The 19,639-nt window shown below is 48.1% G+C and overlaps 1 protein-coding gene across 1 annotated transcript in view; it reads right to left on the bottom strand.

Moving 5' to 3' along the window:
• The window catches only part of raver2 (ribonucleoprotein, PTB-binding 2), a gene marked incomplete at both ends in the record, with an annotated part of 67,083 nt that overhangs the window by 5,007 nt on the left and 42,437 nt on the right, over positions 1–19,639 (bottom strand). The window contains 2 exons of the mRNA XM_084163903.1: positions 12,463–12,539; positions 15,073–15,542. Of these exons, the coding sequence (XP_084020029.1) occupies positions 12,463–12,539; positions 15,073–15,542 (547 nt within the window). The remainder of the gene's footprint in view (positions 1–12,462; positions 12,540–15,072; positions 15,543–19,639) is intronic.

Here is a 19,639-nt window from a genome sequence, read left to right on the forward strand (position 1 = left end):
TCAAAGCGGCTGGCCTTTCACAGAATCCACCTGAGCTATGATAGATGTAATACAGTACGGTACTCCTACTCCTCCTGGCTTTCTCTCTCAGACTTAGACAAATAAACACACACACAAACAAACATAGAACAAGCACTAGTCTTCTCAGTACTGAAGCAATGACAGAGCAGTTACTTCCTTATAAAGTGCAAGGCTGGTTTCCAATAAGCACCAGTAGATAATGTCTCCTGACACACAGCTATTCTTACTTTACGGTTACTGTCCATCAATACGACTTCAGGGACAGAGGGAGAGAAGAGAGAAGGAAGGAGGGAGGGATGGAGGAAGGGAGAGAGGAGGGAAGGAGGGAAGGAGGGAAGGAAGGAAGGAAGGAAGGAAGAAGGAAGGAAGGAAGGAAGGAAGGAAGGAAGGAAGAAGGAAGGAAGGAAGGAAGGAAGGGAGGGAGGGAGGGAGGGAGGGAGGGAGGGATAGATGGAGTGAAGGAGGGAGTTGGTTAGTAATGCCCCTGTAATGCCCCCCTGTCTGGAAATGAGTCCATTTAAGCCCACTGTAATAGGACAAGGAGCCATACATCCTGGTACTTACTGTATGTTAGCCAATCAGCAGAAGGGATTAGTTAAATAATGCATCAGACCATCTCAGCCCTGTAGGGCCCTGAGTCCTGTCATACAACATTTACATGCCAGGCTAGTAACTAATGCAGACCAACTGGCATAACATGCTTCCAGATCACCACCAGTCACTGTTCAGCTGGATGGAACGGTATGACAAGGTAGGACACAACTGGACTGAATCGCATATAGTAGAGATTCATTTGACATTTATTTTTTAAATTTTTAGTCATTTAGCAGACGCTCTTATCCAGAGCGACTTACAGTTAGTGAGTGCATACATTATTATTATCATTTTATTTTTATTTATTTTTCATACTGGCCCCCCGTGGGAATTGAACCCACAACCCTGGCGTTGCAAACGCCATAATCTACCAACTGAGCTACATCCCTGCCGGCCATTCCCTCCCCTACCCTGGACGACGCTGGGCCAATTGTGCGCCGCCCCATGGGTCTCCCGGTCGCGGCCGGCTACGACAGAGCCTGGATTCGAACCAGGATCTCTAGTGGCACAGCTAGCACTGCGATGCAGTGCCTTAGACCACTGCGATTCTCCACACAATAACACAGCTGCTGTCATAAGAGTTCAGTTATTGACTCATGAGGCAGTTGTTGGTTATCCCCCGGTAGAGTTACCACTTCAGGGAGCGGGACTCTAACCCGGACGCGTATTAGAAATCCCGCTATGCCCTCCGACGAACCATCAAACAGGCAAAGGGTCAATACAGGACTAAGATTGAATCGTACTACACCGGCTCTGACGCACGTCGGATGTAGCAGGGTGTCACGATCATTTACTGATGAGACGGACCAAGGCGCAGCGTGATAAGCGTACATTTTATTACGTACTTAACACGACACAAAACAACAAACAAACGATACTGAAGTCCTAGGTTACACAAAACAAACCTTAACGGAACAAGATCCACCCCGACTAGTGCCAAACAGGCTGCCTAAGTATGGTGCCCAATCAGAGACAACGAGATACAGCTGCCTCTGATTGGGAACCACCCTGGCCAACATAGATCTACACGATCTAGAAAACACAACATAGAAAATATGACATAGAAACTCCACACCCTGGCTCAACATTTAAGAGTCCCCCAGAGCCAGGGCGTGGACACAGGGCTTGAAAACTATTACAGACTACAAAGGGAAGCACAGCCGCGAGCTGCCCAGTGACACAAGCCTACCAGACAAGCTAAACCACTTCTATGCTCGCTTCGAGGAAAGCAACACTGAAGCATGCATGAGAGCACCAGCTGTTCCGGATGACTATGTGATCACGCTCTACTGTAGCCGATGTGAGTAAGACTTTTAAGCAGGTTAACATTCACAAGGCCGCAGGGCCAAATGGATTACCTATGACGTGTACTCCGAGCATGTGCTGACCCAACTGGCAAGTGTCTTCACTGACATTTTCAACATGTCCCTGACTGAGTCTGTAATACCCACATGTTTCAAGCAGACCACCATAGTCCCTGTGCCCAAGGACACTAAGATAAGCTGCCTAAATGACTACCGACCCGTAGCACTGACGTCTTAGCCATGAAGTGCTTTGAAAGGCTGTCATGGCTCACATCAACACCATTATCCCAGAAACTCTAGACCCACTCCAATTTGCATACCGCCCCAACAGATCCACATATGATGCAATCTCTATTTCACTCCACACTGCCCTTTCCCACCTGGACAAGAGGAACACCTACGTGAGAATGCTATTCATTGACTACAGCTCAGCGTTCTACACCATAGTGCCCTCAAAGCTCATCACTAAGCTAAGGATCCTGGGACTAAACACCTCCCTCTGCAACTGGATCCTGGACTTCCTGGCGGGCCGCCCCCCAGGTGGTAAGGGTAGGTAACAACACATCTGCCGCGCTGATCCTCAACACGGGGGCCCCTCAGGGGTGCATGCTCAGTCCCCTCCTGTACTCCCTGTTCACCCATGACTGCATGGCCAGGCACGACTCCAACACCGTCATTAAGTTTGCAGACAACACAACAGTGGTAGGCCTGATCACCAACAATGATGAGACAGCCTATAGGGAGGAGGTCAGAGACCTGGCCGTGTGGTGCCAGGATAACAACCTCTCCCTCACGTGACCAAGACAAAGGAGATGATTGTTTACTACAGGAAAAAAAAAGAGGACTGAGCACGCCCCCATTCTCATCGACGGGGCTGTAGTGGAACAGGTTGAGAGCTTCAAGTTCCTTGGTGTCCACATCACCAACGAACTATCATGGTCCAAACACACCAAGACAGTCGTGAAGAGGGCACGACAAAGCCTATTCCCCCTCAGGAGACTGAAAAGATTTGGCATGGGTCCTCAGATCCTCAAAAGGTTCTACAGCTGCACCATCGGCCTCCGACCACAAGGCACTACAGAGGGTAGTGCGTACGGCCCAGTACATCACTCGGGCCAAGCTTCCTGCCATCCAGGACCTCTATACCAGGCGGTGTCAGAGGAAGGCCCTCAAAACTGTCAAAGACTCCAGCCACCCTAGTCATAGACTGTTCTCTCTCCTACCGCACGGCAAGCGGTACCGGAGCGCTAAGTCTAGGTCCAAAAGGCTTCTCAACAGCTTCTACCCCCAAGCCATAAGACTCCTGAACAGCTAATCATGGCTACCCGGACTATTTGCTCTGCCCCCCCCACCCCCACCCCATCTTTTTACGCTGCTGCTACTCTGTTAATTATTTATGCATAGTCACTTTAACTCTACCCACATGTACATATTACCTCAACTAGCCGCTGCCCCCGTACATTGACTCTGCACCGGTACCCCCCTGTATATAGCCTCCCTACTGTTATTTTATTTAACTTCTGCAATTTTTTTCTCAACACTTTTTTGTTGTTGTTGTTTTATTTTACTTTTTTATTAAAAAATAAATGCATTGTTGGTTAAGGGCTGTAAGTAAGCATTTCACGGTAATGTCTACACCTGTTGTATTCGGCGCATGTGGCAAATACATTTTTATTTGATTTGATTTCCTCTCCTCCACTCCCACTCGTCTGTCAGTCCCTCCTGTCTGAGGAGCAGAGGTGTGGAGGAGGAGGTTGATAGGCCATCAGAATACATTAACCATACACTATGGAAATAAATGACCTTCCTCTCCTCCTTAACGGTCTACCACTTCAACGCCCTGAGGAAGGGAGGGAGGGAGGGAGGGAGGTAGGGAGCTTGAACAAACATATATCACTCCAGTGAGTGAGTGAGTGATGGTTGCAAAGCAAGAGAGAGAGAGAGAGAGAATGAGTGAGAAAGAGAGAGAGAGACGCATACACATACACTTGCATTCTCAGACAAACACATCAAGCTGTTATGCTCATTCACCTTCTACACAATCAAGTGTGCCTGCGTGTTCGTGCGTGTGTGTGTGCCTGCATGCATGCGTGTATGTATGTATGTATGTATGTATGTATGTATGTATGTATGTATGTATGTATGTATGTGTGTGTGTGTGTGTGTGTGTGTGTGTGTGTGTGTGTGTGTGTGTGTGTGTGTGTGTGTGTGTGTGTGTGTGTGTGTGTGTGTGTGTGTGTGTGTGTGTTGTGTGTGTGTGTGCGTGCGTGCGTGCGTGCGTGCGTGCGTGCGTGCGTGCGTGCGTGCGTGCGTGCGTGCGTGCGTGCGTGCGTGCGTGCGTGCGTGCGTGCGTGCGTGCGTGCGTGCGTGCGTGCGTGCGTGCGTGCGTGCTGTGCGTGCGTGCGTGCGTGCGTGCGTGCGTGTGTAATGCACTGATCTGACTCTGAGAGCTCTATTTATAGTACAGAAAGTAGAGACTGTCATTTAGCTGGGTGTCAAGCAGCTTAGAGGGAAACCAAACTCTGACGACGGACACCAGCACCATCCTCACCAGGCTGCACAGTCATAACACAAACATACACAGACATCTACATAAGTTCATTATGGTCTAACAGGTCAAAATAAGAACACTACCCACTCCGTTACACTCGTCCAATGACAAAGGGTTAAAGGGGAACAAGTAAATAAAACACTATCTCAAAACATACAGCTGGCCAATGTGGAATAGCTTTCACTATGTCACCTGCTAATATTAATTTATAGTGAGAGGGTCCAAAGAGCCTTTGGTTGAAGTTAATCAATAGTGGCCACAGCTCTGCACTTCCAATGAGCCAGTGACCTCTTCCTCCTCCCTTCCTCCTCCTCCTCCCTCCCTCCCTCCCTCCGCCCTCTCCCTGGTCCATTGTCCATGTCCAGTGCTGACATAAAGACTAACCCATTTACAGAGAGACCATCACCCCCACCAGCCCCTCTATGATATGAATGAGACTCTGGCATTTTATCTCCCCCTCAGGATAAGGTTACTTCTGCTTCTTCAACATCATAATCACAGAAAAGGCCAGCTACTGTGGACACGTGTGTATGTGTGTAAAGTGCACGTGTGTGTGTGTGTGTGTGTGGGTGGGTGTGTAGTGTTTATTATCCCCGTCTTTCTGTGTCTATCATGGTCTGTTGACTCCTCTGCTACTCGACGGCACGGAACCCCTCTGTGATGTCATCAGCACAGCTCTTTCCACTGTTTATGAAGCTGGCCAAGTAACTTTCCTAAGCAGTCTGTGTGTGTGTGTGTGTGTGTGTGTGTGTGTGTGTGTGTGTGTGTGTGTGTATATATATATATATATATATATATATATATATACCAGGAACAGATATGTCATAGTGAATCAGTCTTGTTACATAAACAAAGATAAGTGCACACACGCATAAAGACAGACACACAGACTGCGAGAAAGAGAGAGCAGGATATGTGCTCAGACCTTCACAGCCGTGCCATATGGTCCTCTAGACGTGTCTCTATAGACACTCTACAGTATAAACACATGCTCATACACACTGCCATGTGCTCTATGTCTCTGGCAAGTAATTTACCTCAGTCTTACTGAGCTAACATCAAGCAAAAATCTAAAGGAAGTTTGTTCTGAAGTATCTGTCCTATATCTGAGAGATGTCCTATATCTGAGAGATCTATTACTTGTATTAGTGAAAAAATATATAAAGGCAACATTTAAAGTGTTGCTCCCATGTTTCATGAGCTGAAATAAAAGCATAATTTGTTTACATCCCTGTTAGTGAACATTTCTCCTTTGCCAAGATAATCCATCCACCTGACAGGTGTGGCATATCAAGAAGCTGATTAAACAGCATGATCCTTACAAAGGTGCACCTTGTGCTGGGGACAATAAAAGACCACTCAAAAAGGTGCAGTTTTGTCACACAACACAATGCCACAGATGTCTCAAGTTTTGAGGGAGCGTGCAATTGGCATGCTGACTGCAGGAATATCCACTAAAGCGGTTGCCAGAGAATTGAATGTTCATTTCTCTACCACAAGCCGCCTCCAACGTCATTTTAGAGAATTTGGCAGTACGTCCAACCAGCCTGACAACCGCAAACCACGTGTAACCACGCCAGCCCAGGATCTCCACATCCCAGGACCTCCACATCACCTGCGGGATCGTCTGAGACCAGCCACACGGACAGCTGATGAAACTGAGGAGTATTTCTGTCTGTAGTAAATCCCTTTTGTGGGAAAAAATTAATTCTGATTGGCTGGGCCTGGCTCCCCAGTCAGTGGGCCTGGCTCCCAAGTGGGTGGGCCTATGCCCTCCCCGGCCCACCCATGGCTGCACTCCTGCCCAGTCATGTGAAATCCATAGATTAGGGCCTAATGAATTTAATAAATGTCAGACTTGATTTGCCCTAACTAAAAATGTATCAAACCCTACAAAAATGTCCATTAAATATCATCCACACAATAATTCACATTTCCTGTTGCTGCAGGATTATTTTTCTGCTGTGAGAAATTGGTCAAATTAAGATCCTTCATCTGTACATACCCAATCACATTCACTATTTCTCATTCAAGCTCACCTCAAATGACAAAGAGGATTCCAATCTCTGGGACTAAAGCTGGGAAAAAATCCAATCCAATCTCTGGGACTAAGGTTGAGAAAGAAACTGGCATAAATACAGTGCATTCGGAAAGTATTCAGACCCCTTCCCTTTTTCCACATTTTGTTACGTTACAGCCTTATTCTAAAATTGATAAAATTATATTTTATCTACACACAATACCCCATAATGACAAAGCGAAAACAGGTTTTTAGAAATGTTTGCAAATTTATTACATATAAAAAACAGAAACACCTTATTTACTAAAGTATTCAGACCCTTTGCTATGAGACTCAACATTGAACTCAGGTGGATCCTATTTCCATTAATCATCCTTGAGATGTCTCTACAACTTGATTGGAGTCCACCTGTGGTAAATTCAATTGATTGGACATGATTTGGAAAGGCACAAACCTGTCTATATAAGGTCCCACAGTTGACAGTGCATGTCAGCGCAAAAACCAAGCCATGAGCTCGAAGGTATTGTCCGTAGAGCTCCGAGACAGGATTGTGTCGAGGCACAAATCTGGGGAAGGGTACCCAAAGATTTCTGCAGCATTGAAGGTCCACAAGAACACAGCGGCCTCCATCATTCTTAAATGGAAGAAGTTTGGAACCAACAAGAACCCGATGGTCACTCTGAAAGAGCTCCAGAGTTCCTCTGTGGAGATGGGAGAAACTTCCAGAAGGACAACCATCTCTGCAGCACTCCACCAATCAGGCATTTATGGTAGAGTGGCCAGACTGAAGCCACTCCTCAGTAAAAGGCACATGACAGCCCGCTTGGAGTTTGCCAAAAGGGACCTAAAGGACTCTCAGACCATGAGAAACAAGAGCAAGAATGGCGCCGGAGAAGATGGCTGCCGTTTTACAGCCCTCTAACCAATTGTACTATTATGTGTGTTTTTCCGCGTTATTTGTAATTTATTTTGTACATAATGTTTCTGCCATCGTCTCTTATAACCAAAAAGAGCTTCTGGATATCAGGACAGCGATTACTCACCTCGTATTAGACGAATATTTTTTCTTCAACGAGGTGGCCGCAAAGGATACCCTACAGACACCCGACAAGGCCCAAATCCCTGTCATTCGCATGAGAAAGAGACAGAGATATCGTGGACGTAGGTCGGGGTGCCTTGTAAGGATCCGACGGCGAGCGAGTAAACTGCCTCTCCCATCATTCCTATTAGCCAATCTTCAATCATTTGAGAATAAATTGGATGACCTAAGATTACGGTTATCCTACCAACGGGACATTAAAAACTGTAATATCTTATGTTTCACCGAGTCGTGGCTGAACGACGACATGGACAACATACAGCTAGCGGGCTATACGCTACATCGGCAGGATAGAACGGCTGACTCCGGTAAGACAAGGGGTGGCGGTCTGTGAATATTTGTAAACAACAGCTGGTGCACAAAATCAAATACTATGGAAGTCTCAAGGTTTTGCTCGCCTGAGGTAGAGTATCTTATGATAAGCTGTAGACCACACTATTTACCAAGAGAGTTTTCATCTATATTTTTCAAAGCTGTCTATTTACCATCACAAACCAATGCTGGCATTAAGATTGCACTGAATGAGCTGTATAAGGCCATAAGTGAACAGGAAAATGCTCATCCAGAGGCAGCGCTCCTAGTGGCCGGGGACTTTAATGCAGGGAAACTTACATCCGTTCTACCTCATTTCTACCAGCATGTTAAATGTGCAACCAGAGGAAAAAAAACTCTAGACCACCTTTACTCCACACACAGAGACGCATACAAAGCTCTCCCTCGACCTCCATTTGGCAAATCTGACCATAACTCTATCCTCCTGATTCCTGCTTATAAGCTAAAACTAAAGCAGGAAGCACCAGTGACTCGGTTAATAAAAAAGTGGTCAGATGACGCAGATGCTAAGCTACAGGACTGTTTTGCTAGCACAGACTGGAACATGTTCCGAGATTCTTCAGATAGCATTGAGGAGTACACCACATCAGTCACTGGCTTCATCAATAAGTGCATCGATGATGTTGTCCCCACAGTGACCGTACGTACATACCCCAACCAGAAGCCATGGATTACAGGAAACATCCGCACTGAGCTAAAGGGTAGAGCTGCCGCTTTCAAGGAGCGGGACTCTAACCCGGAAGCTTATAAGAAATCCCGCTATGCCCTCCGACGAACCATCAAACAGGCAAAGAGTCAATACAGGACTAAGATTGAATCGTACTACACCGGCTCTGACGCTCGTCGGATGTGGCAGGGCTTGAAAACTATTACAGACTACAAAGAGAAGCACAGCCGCGAGCTGCCCAGTGACACAAGACTTCCAGACGAGCTAAACCACTTCTATGCTCGCTTCGAGGCAAGCAACACTGAAGCATGCATGAGAGCACCAGCTGTTCCGGATGACTATGTGATCACGCTCTCCGTAGCCGATGTGAGTAAGACTTTTAAGCAGGTCAACATTCACAAGGCCGCAGGGCCAGACGGATTATCAGGACGTGTACTCCGAGCATGTGCTGACCAACAGGCAAGTGTTTACACTGACATTTTCAACATGTCCCTGACTGAGTCTGTAATACCAACATGTTTCAAGCAGACCACCATAGTCCCCGTGCCCAATGACACTAAGATAACCTGCCTAAATGACTACCGACCCGTAGCACTGACGTCTGTAGCCATGAAGTGCTTTGAAAGGCTGGTCACACCATTATCCCAGAAACCCTAGACCCACTCCAATTTGCATACCGCCCCAACAGATCCACAGATGATGTAATCTCTATTGCACTCCACACTGCCCTTTCCCACCTGGACAAGAGGAACACCTACGTGAGAAAGCTATTCATTGACTACAGCTCAGCATTCAACACCATAGTGCCCTCAAAACTCATCACTAAGCTAAGGATCCTAGGACTGAACACCTCCCTCTGCAACTGGATCCTGGACTTCCTGACGGGCCGCCCCCAGGTGGTAAGGGTAGGTAACAACACATCTGCCACACTGATCCTCAACACGGGGGCCCCTCAGGGGTGCGTGCTCAGTCCCCTCCTGTACTCCCTGTTCACCCATGACTGCATGGCCAGGCACGACTCCAACACCATCATTAAGTTTGCAGACGACACAACAGTGGTAGGCCTGATCACCGACAACGATGAGACAGCATATAGGGAGGAGGTCAGAGACCTGGCCGTGTTGTGCCAGGATAACAACCTCTCCCTCAACGTGACCAAGACAAAGGAGATGATTGTGGACTACAGGAAAAAAAAGAGGACTGAGCACGCCCCCATTCTCATCGACGGGTCTGTAGTGGAACAGGTTGAGAGCTTCAAGTTCCTTGGTGTCCACATCACCAACGAACTATCATGGCCCAAACACACCAAGACAGTCGTGAAGAGGGGACGACAAAGCCTATTCCCCCTCAGGAGACTGAAAAGATTTGGCATGGGTCCTCAGATCCTTAAAAAATTATACAGCTGCACCATCGAGAGCATCCTGACTGGTTGCATCACCGCCTGGTATGGCAACTGCTTGGCCTCCGACCGCAAGGCACTACAGAGGGTAGTGCGTACGGCCCAGTACATCACTGGGGCCAAGCTTCCTGCCATCCAGGACCTCTATACCAGGCGGTGTCAGAGGAAGGCCCTCAAAATTGTCAAAGACTCCAGCCACCCTAGTCATAGACTGTTCTCTCTGCTACCGCACGGCAAGCGGTACCGGAGTGCCAAGTCTAGGTCCAAATGACTTCTCAACAGCTTCTACCCCCAAGCCATAAGACTCCTGAACAGCTAATCATGGCTACCCAGACTATTTGCACTGCCCCCCCACCCCCACCCCCCACCCCATCTTTTTACGCTGCTGCTACTCTGTTAATTATTTATGCTTAGTCACTTTAACTCTACCCACATGTACATATTACTTCAACTACCTCAACTAGCCGGTGCCCCCGCACATTGACTCTGCACCGGTACCCCCCTGTATATATATCCTCCCTACTGTTATTATATTTTACTTCTGCTTTTTTTTTCTCAACACTTTTTTGTTGTTGTTTTATTTTAATTTTGTATTAAAAATAAATGCACTGTTGGTTAAGGGCTGTAAGTAAGCATTTCACTGTAATGTCTGCACCTGTTGTATTCGGCGCATGTGGCCAATACAATTTGATTTGATTTGATTTGATGAAACCAAGATTGAACTCTTTGGCCTGAATGCCAAGCGTCACATCTGGAGGAAACCTGGCACCATCCCTACGGTGAAGGATGTGGGGATGTTTTTCAGCGGCAGGGACTGGGAGACTAGTCAGGATCGAGGGAAAGATGAACGGCGCAAAGTACAGAGAGATCCTTGATGAAAACATGCTCCAGAGCGCTCAGGACCTCAGACTGGGGCGAAGGTTCATCTTCCAACAGGACAACGACCCTAAGCACACAGCCAAGACAATGCATGAGTGGCTTCTGGACAAGTCTCTGAATGTCCTTGAGTGGCCCAGCAAAAGCCCGGACTTGAACCTGATCGAACATCTCTGGAGAGACCTGAAAATAGCTGTGCAGCGACACTCCACATCCAACCTGACAGAGCTTGTGAGGATCTGCAGAGAAGAATGGGAGAAACTCCCCAAATACAGGTGTGCCAAGCTTGTAGTGTTATACCCAAGAAGACTCAATGCTGTAGTCACTGCCAAAAGTGCTTCAACAAAGTACTGAGTAAAGGGTCTGAATACTTACGTAAATGTGATATTTCATATTATTATTTTTGTATGTATTTGCAAACATTTCTAAAAACCTGTTTTTGCTTTGTCATCATGAGGTATTGTGTGTAGATTGATGAGGGGGAAAAACAATTCAAATACATTTTAGAATAAGGCTGTAACGTAACAAAATGTGGAAAAAGTCAAGGGGTCTGAATACTTTCCGAATGCACTGTATATTCAAGCTGAAATGGAGGAAGCCTGTACGTGACAGTTGTCATTCAGTTGGCTAATATGTGAGGAGGATGGAAGAAAGCAGCCTTTTAACCACACGTTCAGAATTCTGGGCTTCCTCAGTGTCCCCATTGCCAATATGTCTCGCAATGGTTTAGACTAGAGATATGAAGAACTGTGATTTCTTACAGGTCATATTTCTGGATAAAAAATGATAGGAGAGAGATGACCTGGAGTTGAATCAAAGCCCTACCAATTTCTCTGAGGTTAGTCAATTTTTGAAATGTGTAAACATTAATATTTCAAATGAACCAAATGTGGTGATCAATATTTCAGAAGCACATTCTAACAGCTCACTAAGAATTAAGAACATCTATAAGAATATTCTCATATATTATATTTGAACAGCTTCACGTTCCCAAATAAAGGGCAACATTGTGAAAAAATAAAGCCAAAGTGGGTGATTTAATGTCACTTTAATTAATTGGCTGATCCCCACTGATGATCTGGAGGGAATTATGTGATCCTTTCGTTACCCACAGGAAGTCCCACCCAGTTGGCCACTTTAAAATGGTGGAATGCCTCAATGGCAAGCAGCATCGCATTAGTGGAAACCAATACTTTTCTCAGGGCAGCAGGCCTGGTTGCAGCTAGATATGTTTGCGTCGCGTCTGGGACAATTTTAGTGTTTTTTCTAACTTGAACCCTTTTCCTAACCTTAACATAATTCTCCTAACCTGCCATGTTAACAGTCAGTCAGATAAGAAGTGACAGGACAGGGGCCTCCAGTCAGACCTTCAGCAGAAGAGGTCAGAGGTCAGGAGGGGTTATCACAGAGGTACCTAGTTGTCAGTCTACTGGATGTGTGTGTGTGTGTGTGTGCGTGTGCGTGTGTGTATGTATGTGTATGTGTGTGTGTGTGTTCATCAAGCTGACATAAACTCAATGCCCTGGTTGTCAGTCTGTATGACAGCAGTAGACCTCCAGGTCCCTATAGAGGAGAAACTTTGAAGACCACAGAGTGACCGTACTGTGACCGGGGTCATGGTCGCCCTGTCACAGCTGTCACTGAGAGGAGACGCCACACCTGCCTTAGTGACAGGCTGGGACAGAGGAGATTAGGAGGAGAACCATGTCAGAGTACCAGTCTGTGAGAGAAAAGGGTGTGAATGAAAATGTGTGGCTGAGAGTGTGTTTGGGTGGCAAAGTGTTGTGGATGTGTTTCTGGGTTGTTATGAGTGGGACTTCGCAAACAGGTGATCTCCATTCTGTCTTGCTTAGCTCTAACAGAGTGTGTTTGTAGGTGTAGGTGATTGTGTGTGTGTGTGTGTGTGTGTGTGTGTGTGTGTGTGTGTGTGTGTGTGTGTGTGTGTGTGTGTGTGTGTGTGTGTGTGTGTGTGTGTGTGTGTGTGTGTGTGTGTGTGTGTGTGTGTGTGTGTGTGTTTGTCTGCTACAAAGCTACAGTATATGCCTGTACAGTCTTTTCAAAAAGGGCAAAAACCTCTTCCAAATAAATCATCTTCACCCTCCTCGGCCCACACCAGTCCTCCATCACCACTTTACCCCTTTATCTGTCTCTGTCACTTTGAGTTCTCCAACTCCACCTAAGTGTAACACCACTCTCCTCCTCTCACAGGTACCCTGTTTATCACTGTCACAACTCCTCTTAACCCCTCCTAACTCCACCAAACTCCTCCTAACTCCTCCTAACTCCTCCTAACTCCTCCTAACGCCTCCTAACTCCTCCTAACGCCTCCTAACTCCTCCTAATTGTACCTCTACTCTTCTCCTCTCACAGGTACCCTGCTTTATCACTGTCACCGATGACTCATGTAGTATACCGTTTTTTCCCAGAGAGATAAGTGTATGTAAACTTCCGACTTCAACTGTATATAATGTAAATGTGATGTAACTTAGAATGTATGATATTAATCTAGTTTAAAAATAATAAGCCTAATTATTTTTTTAAAGCAAAAACAAGTACTGATGCAAACACCTGATTGTATCTCATGAAAGAGAAAAGGAACTGAGAAAGATGTGTTTAAAGCTGATCTTGTTAAAAAAAATTAAAAAATAACAAAGAATAATAATAAAGGCCCTAGAGGCAGCAGACTAGTGGTGATCATAGGGGTTAGGGTGGAGGAGAGCCCTTAGTGCACTACAGAGGGGTGATGGTGGGGTGGGGATGGAGGGGTTAGGGTGGAGGAGAGCCCTTAGTGCACTACAGAGGGGTGATGGTGGGGTGGGGATGGAGGGGTTAGGGTGGAGGAGAGCCCTTAGTGCACTACAGAGGGGTGATGGTGGGGTGGGGATGGAGGGGTTAGGGTGGAGGGAGGCCCTTAGTGCACTACAGAGGGGTGATGGTGGGGTGGGGATGGAGGGGTTAGGGTGGAGGGAGGCCCTTAGTGCACTACAGAGGGGTGATGGTGGGGTGGGGATGGAGGGGTTAGGGTGGAGGGAGGCCCTTAGTGCACTACAGAGGGGTGATGGTGGGGTGGGGATGGAGGGGTTAGGGTGGAGGAGAGCCCTTAGTGCACTACAGAGGGGTGATGGTGGGGTGGGGATGGAGGGGTTAGGGTGGAGGGAGGCCCTTAGTGCACTACAGAGGGGTGATGGTGGGGTGGGGATGGAGGGGTTAGGGTGGAGGAGAGCCCTTAGTGCACTACAGAGGGGTGATGGTGGGGTGGGGATGGAGGGGTTAGGGTGGAGGGAGGCCCTTAGTGCACTACAGAGGGGTGATGGTGGGGTGGGGATGGAGGGGTTAGGGTGGAGGAATTAAGGGCCTTCTGCATGTGTATTTTATATTGGGTTGAACAGAGGGTAGACAGAGAGGTGAGTAAGACTGTATCTGGTAACAGTTAGAATAGGAAAGGAGCCTATGGTTATGGGTCCTCTGAGTTATGGGATCTGTGAGTTAAGGGATCTCTGAGTTATGGGATCTGTGAGTTAAGGGATCTGTGAGTTATGGGATCTGTGAGTTAAGGGATCTGTGAGTTATGGGATCTGTGAGTTAAGGGATCTGTGAGTTATGGGACCTGTGAGTTAAGGGATCTGTGAGTTATGGGATCTGTGAGTTATGGGATCTGTGAGTTATGGGACCTGTGAGTTAAGGGATCTGTGAGTTATGGGATCTGTGAGGTAAGGGATCTGTGAGTTAAGGGATATGTGAGTTAAGGGATCTGTGAGTTATGGGACCTGTGAGTTAAGGGATCTGTATAAGAAACCATTAGGACAGATACTGTGGGCATGGCAGAGTGTAGGAGAAGATCTATAGCTTATCATCTGTTAACAACACACACGCACACAAACACACACACACAAACACCCAAGCACACACAAACACAGACAGACAGAAATACATACACACACGATGCTGAACCATAGGTCAAAGCCTGCTTTCTCTGCAACAGCTGTGAAACATCATGGGAATTTGATGATGTAGGAGTATTGATATCTGTGTGGGAGGAGTGGAGGAGTGGAGGGTTACAGGGAGGTGGAGGGAGGGTAGATGAGAGGGGGGTGGAGGGATGGAAGATAGGAGGGGTGGAACACGCACATGCACACAGACACACACACACAACCACCCACCCCTCCAGCCCACACACACACACACCAAGTCCTTCGTCTCAGACTCACCTGGCAGAAGACAGGCTTGTATCTGTCTGAGAACAGCAGGGTCAGCTCTTCTGAGTCGTACTCCTGGGGCAGCCGGTCCACACAGAGGCACTTAGAGTGGAGGTGGTGACCCGCAGTCAACTGGTTCACGTCTGTCCATTGGACCATGACCGCACGGTCCCCCTGCGGTCGCCCCAGCAGCTCCGACCGCGCCCGCGACGCTGAGTCCTTCTTCATGTACTCCACGAAGCCGTAGCCCTTGGAGTGTCCGGTGAGCTCGCTGTAGACCAGGAAGCAGCGCTCAATGTTTCCGTAGGAGCGGACTAGGTCCTCCAGCTGCTGGGCGGTAAAGGTGTGGGGCAGGTTGGTGAGGCAGAGCAGACTGTCTGTGGGCTGGAGCTGCACCGTGATGTCCCGGCTGCGCACCATGCTCTGGTGGAGGGAGCGGATGGCATCCTGAGCCTGGTCACCGTTCAGCAGGGTCACAAACGCTGGAGGGCACGGATAGGAACACACAGAGACAGTGACGGAGACAGGGACACGGACAGGGACACACAGAGACAGGGACGGAGACAGGGACAGGATAGGGACACACAGGGACGGAGACAGGGACAGGACAGGGACACACAGAGGCAGGGACGGAGACAGGGACAGGACAGGGACACACAGAGACAGGGACGGAGACAGGGACACGGATAGGGCCGCACAGAGACAGGGAGACACAGACAGGGACAGGGACATGGACACACAGAGACAGGGACGGAGACAGGGACAGGACAGGGACACACAGAGACAGGGACGGAGACAGGGACACGGATAGGGCCGCACAGAGACAGGGACGAGACAGGGACAGGACAGGGACACACAGAGACAGGGACGGAGACAGGGACAGGACAGGGACACACAGAGACAGGGACGGAGACAGGGACACGGATAGGGCCGCACAGAGACAGGGACGGAGACAGGGACAGGACAGGGACACACAGAGACAGGGACGGAGACAGGGACAGGGACACACAGAGACAGGGACGGAGACAGGGACAGGACAGGGACACACAGAGACAGGGACGGAGACAGGGACAGGACAGGGACACACAGAGACAGGGACGGAGACAGGGACAGGACAGGGACACACAGAGACAGGGACGGAGACAGGGACAGGACAGGGATGCACAGAGACAGGGACGGAGACAGGGACACGGATAGGGCCGCACAGAGACAGGGAGACACAGACAGGGACAGGGACTTGGACAGGGAGACAGGGAGAGGAGAAAACACAAACACAGGGACAACAGTAGACACACACACACACACACACACACACACACACACACATACACATACACAAACACAGTGGGAAACACATGCAGAGAGACAGAGAATGGGAGAGGGGTACAGAAACATACACACCCAGACAGACACACCCAGACAGACAAACACACACAGATACACAAACAAGGAGACAGCCAGAGAAACACAGCCAGAGAAACACAGAGACACACAGAGACACACATAGACATACAGAGATACACAGAGAGAAAGACCCACATTAGCTGGGAGCAGCCTGGAAATAATCTACTCACTGACACACATATTTAACCTGCTTCAAAACACACAGTGACAGAACAGCATGCTAGATCACTGACAGGGGAGGTGTTTACAACATCACAGGCCAATAAACATGGCTAATCAAACCTGAACCCTTTCAAACTAATGCTAACAGCCCGAAACTACGGTCTCGTATTAATGAACATGCACCTGTGGAACGGTCGTTAAGACACTAACAGCTTACAGACGGTAGGCAATTAAGGTCACAGTTATGAAAACTTAGGACACTAAAGAGGCCTTTTTACTAACTCTGAAAAACACCAAAAGAAAGATGCCCCTGCTCATCTGCGTGAACGTGCCTTAGGCATGCTGCAAGGAGGCATGAGGACTGCAGATGTGGCCAGGGCAATACATTGCAATGTCCGTACTGTGAGACGCCTAAGAAAGCGCTACAGGGAGACAGGACGGACAGCTGATCGTCCTCGCAGTGGCAGACCACGTGTAACAACACCTGCACAGGATCGGTACATCCGAACATCACACCTGCGGGACAGGTACAGGATGGCAACAACAACTGCCCGAGTTACACCAGGAACGCACAATCCCTCCATCAGTGCTCAGACTGTCCGCAATAGGCTGAGAGAGGCTGGACTGAGGGCTTGTAGGCCTGTTGTAAGGCAGGTCCTCACCAGACATCACCGGCAACAACGTCTCCTATGGGCAGAAACCCACCGTCTCTGGACCAGACAGGACTGGCAAAAAGTGCTCTTCACTGACGAGTCGTGGTTTTGGTCGGATTAGCGTTTATCGTCGAAGGAATGAGCGTTACACCGAGGCCTGTACTCTGGAGCGGGATCGATTTGGAGGTGGAGGGTCCATCATGGTCTGGGGCGGTGTGTCACAGCATCATCGGACTGAGCTTGTTGTCATTGCAGGCAATCTCAACGCTGTACGTTACAGGGAAGACATCCTCCTCCTTCATGTGGACCCTTCCTGCAGGCTCATCCTGACATGACCCTCCAGCATGACAATGCCACCAGCCATACTGCTCGTTCTGTGCGTGATTTATGCAAGACAGGAATGTCAGTGTTCTGCCATGGCCAGCGAAGAGCCCGGATCTCAATCCCATTGAGCACGTCTGGGACCTATTGGATCGGAGGGTGACGGCTAGGGCCATTCCCCACAGAAATGTCCGGGAACTAGCAGGTGCCCTGGTAGAAGAGTGGGGTAACATCTCACAGCAATAACGGGCAAATCTGGTGCAGTCCATGAGGAGGAGATGCACTGCAGTACTTAATGCAGCTGGTGGCCACACCAGATACTGACTGTTACTTTTTATTTTGACCCCCCCTTTGTTCAGGGACACATTATTCAATTTCTGTTAGTCACATGTCTGTGGAACTTGTTCAGTTTATGTCTCAGTTGTTGAATCTTGTTATGTTCATACAAATATTTACACATGTTTAGTTTGCTTAAAATAAACACAGTTGACAGTGAGAGTTTCTTTTCTTGCTGAGTTTATATCTAAATCTTTCATGGCTATCAGCCTCTTGCAGTTGACATCTTTTAAAGCAGAGCAGAGTAGCCAACACTATCAAGGACTGGTGCATTTATCCTAATGCCCTTCCAGTGTTCTGAGAATGTTGTGCTAAGTGCAACAGGATAGAGACTAATACTGGCATTATCAGGAGAGGAATTTGTGTGCTGTAGAGTTATGACTAATGATTTGAGAGACATCCCACTGATGTCTGATGTAGCTGATGTAACTGTGGAGCTGAACCCAGAGCACTAATGTGATTCCAGGATTGTTCTGTCAGATGACACAAGAGAGGACCTCTCTCCCACGTCCCACCGGTCGGCTGCTAGAACTCACAGCTCCATGTGCACCACTTCACATTCCATGAAAGCATTAATACACGCCACCCGCCATCCCGCCCTGCAACCGCCTGCGCAGAAATCAATTAACTCAACACTCTAATACTCAAACTGCATAATGGATCTATTTCTCTGAGCTGAGACGGTAATCTGGTTATATTGCGGTAAGTACAGTAACATTACACTGAAAGTAGCATGTATGCTGTTTTAGGCAGACTTTATGCCCTCTCTGAAACCTTCACTCTCTTTCTGTGTTTATCATTCTCTCTTTATTTCTCTCTCTCTCCCTTCATCAAACACACCAAGAAGCGGTGGCTTACTAAATGGAACACCGCTGCTCAATATTTTCTTCATGTGAGACAGTGGAGTGTAGGAATAGAGGGAGGGGAGGAGAGCTCAAAGCGTCTTATATAGCTTACACAATAATCTTATAATACAGAGGCGCTCCAGAGGCTGCTGCCAGGGTTTCAGGTTAAACGTTTCTCTCCAAAATACAAAGAGGCTCTTAATTACAGGGCTTTGCTTCGAAACGCAGCAATTGTTCTGTATTTCTGAAAGGACTGTGTATGGCAAGAGGAATGGATAGAAGGAGAGAAAGACAGAGGGAATCTTTTGTGGAATCCTCTCAAAGCCTACAATTCTACATGCCATGTTTCCTTGAGAAGTCGCTAATTAAAATCACATGACACATTGTGTAGAACACAGGGCTTTGCTCACCTACTTTGCTCCGGTCAATACCATACTGTAGATGACACCCTCTCTGTTCCTACACTAGAGCCATGTTTGTACTCCATGTACCCAACAGATGGTAACACATGATGGGAACATGCCCCAACCCACATTAACGGGACTGTAGTAGAAAGAGTCAGGAGTTTTAAGTTCCTCTTCGTCCACATCACCGAGAACTTGTCATGGACCAACAACACCACCACTCTTGTCAAGAAGGCGCAACAGCGTCTCTACTTCCTAAGGCGGCTGAAGAAATTCGGTATGCCACCCCGGGTCCTCTCCAAATACTACCGCTGCACCATCGAGAGCGTCCTGACCGGTTACTGGGCCGTCTTCCCCAGCAGGTGGGACTGTTCTTCCACCCATCCTGGACATCTACTCAAAATGGTGCCTGAGTAAGGCATGCAGCATCATCAAGGACCCCACACACCCCAGC

The sequence above is a fragment of the Coregonus lavaretus genome, assembly GCF_964263955.1.
Source record: "Coregonus lavaretus genome assembly, chromosome: 6".
In the NCBI taxonomy this organism is placed as follows: domain Eukaryota; kingdom Metazoa; phylum Chordata; class Actinopteri; order Salmoniformes; family Salmonidae; genus Coregonus; species Coregonus lavaretus.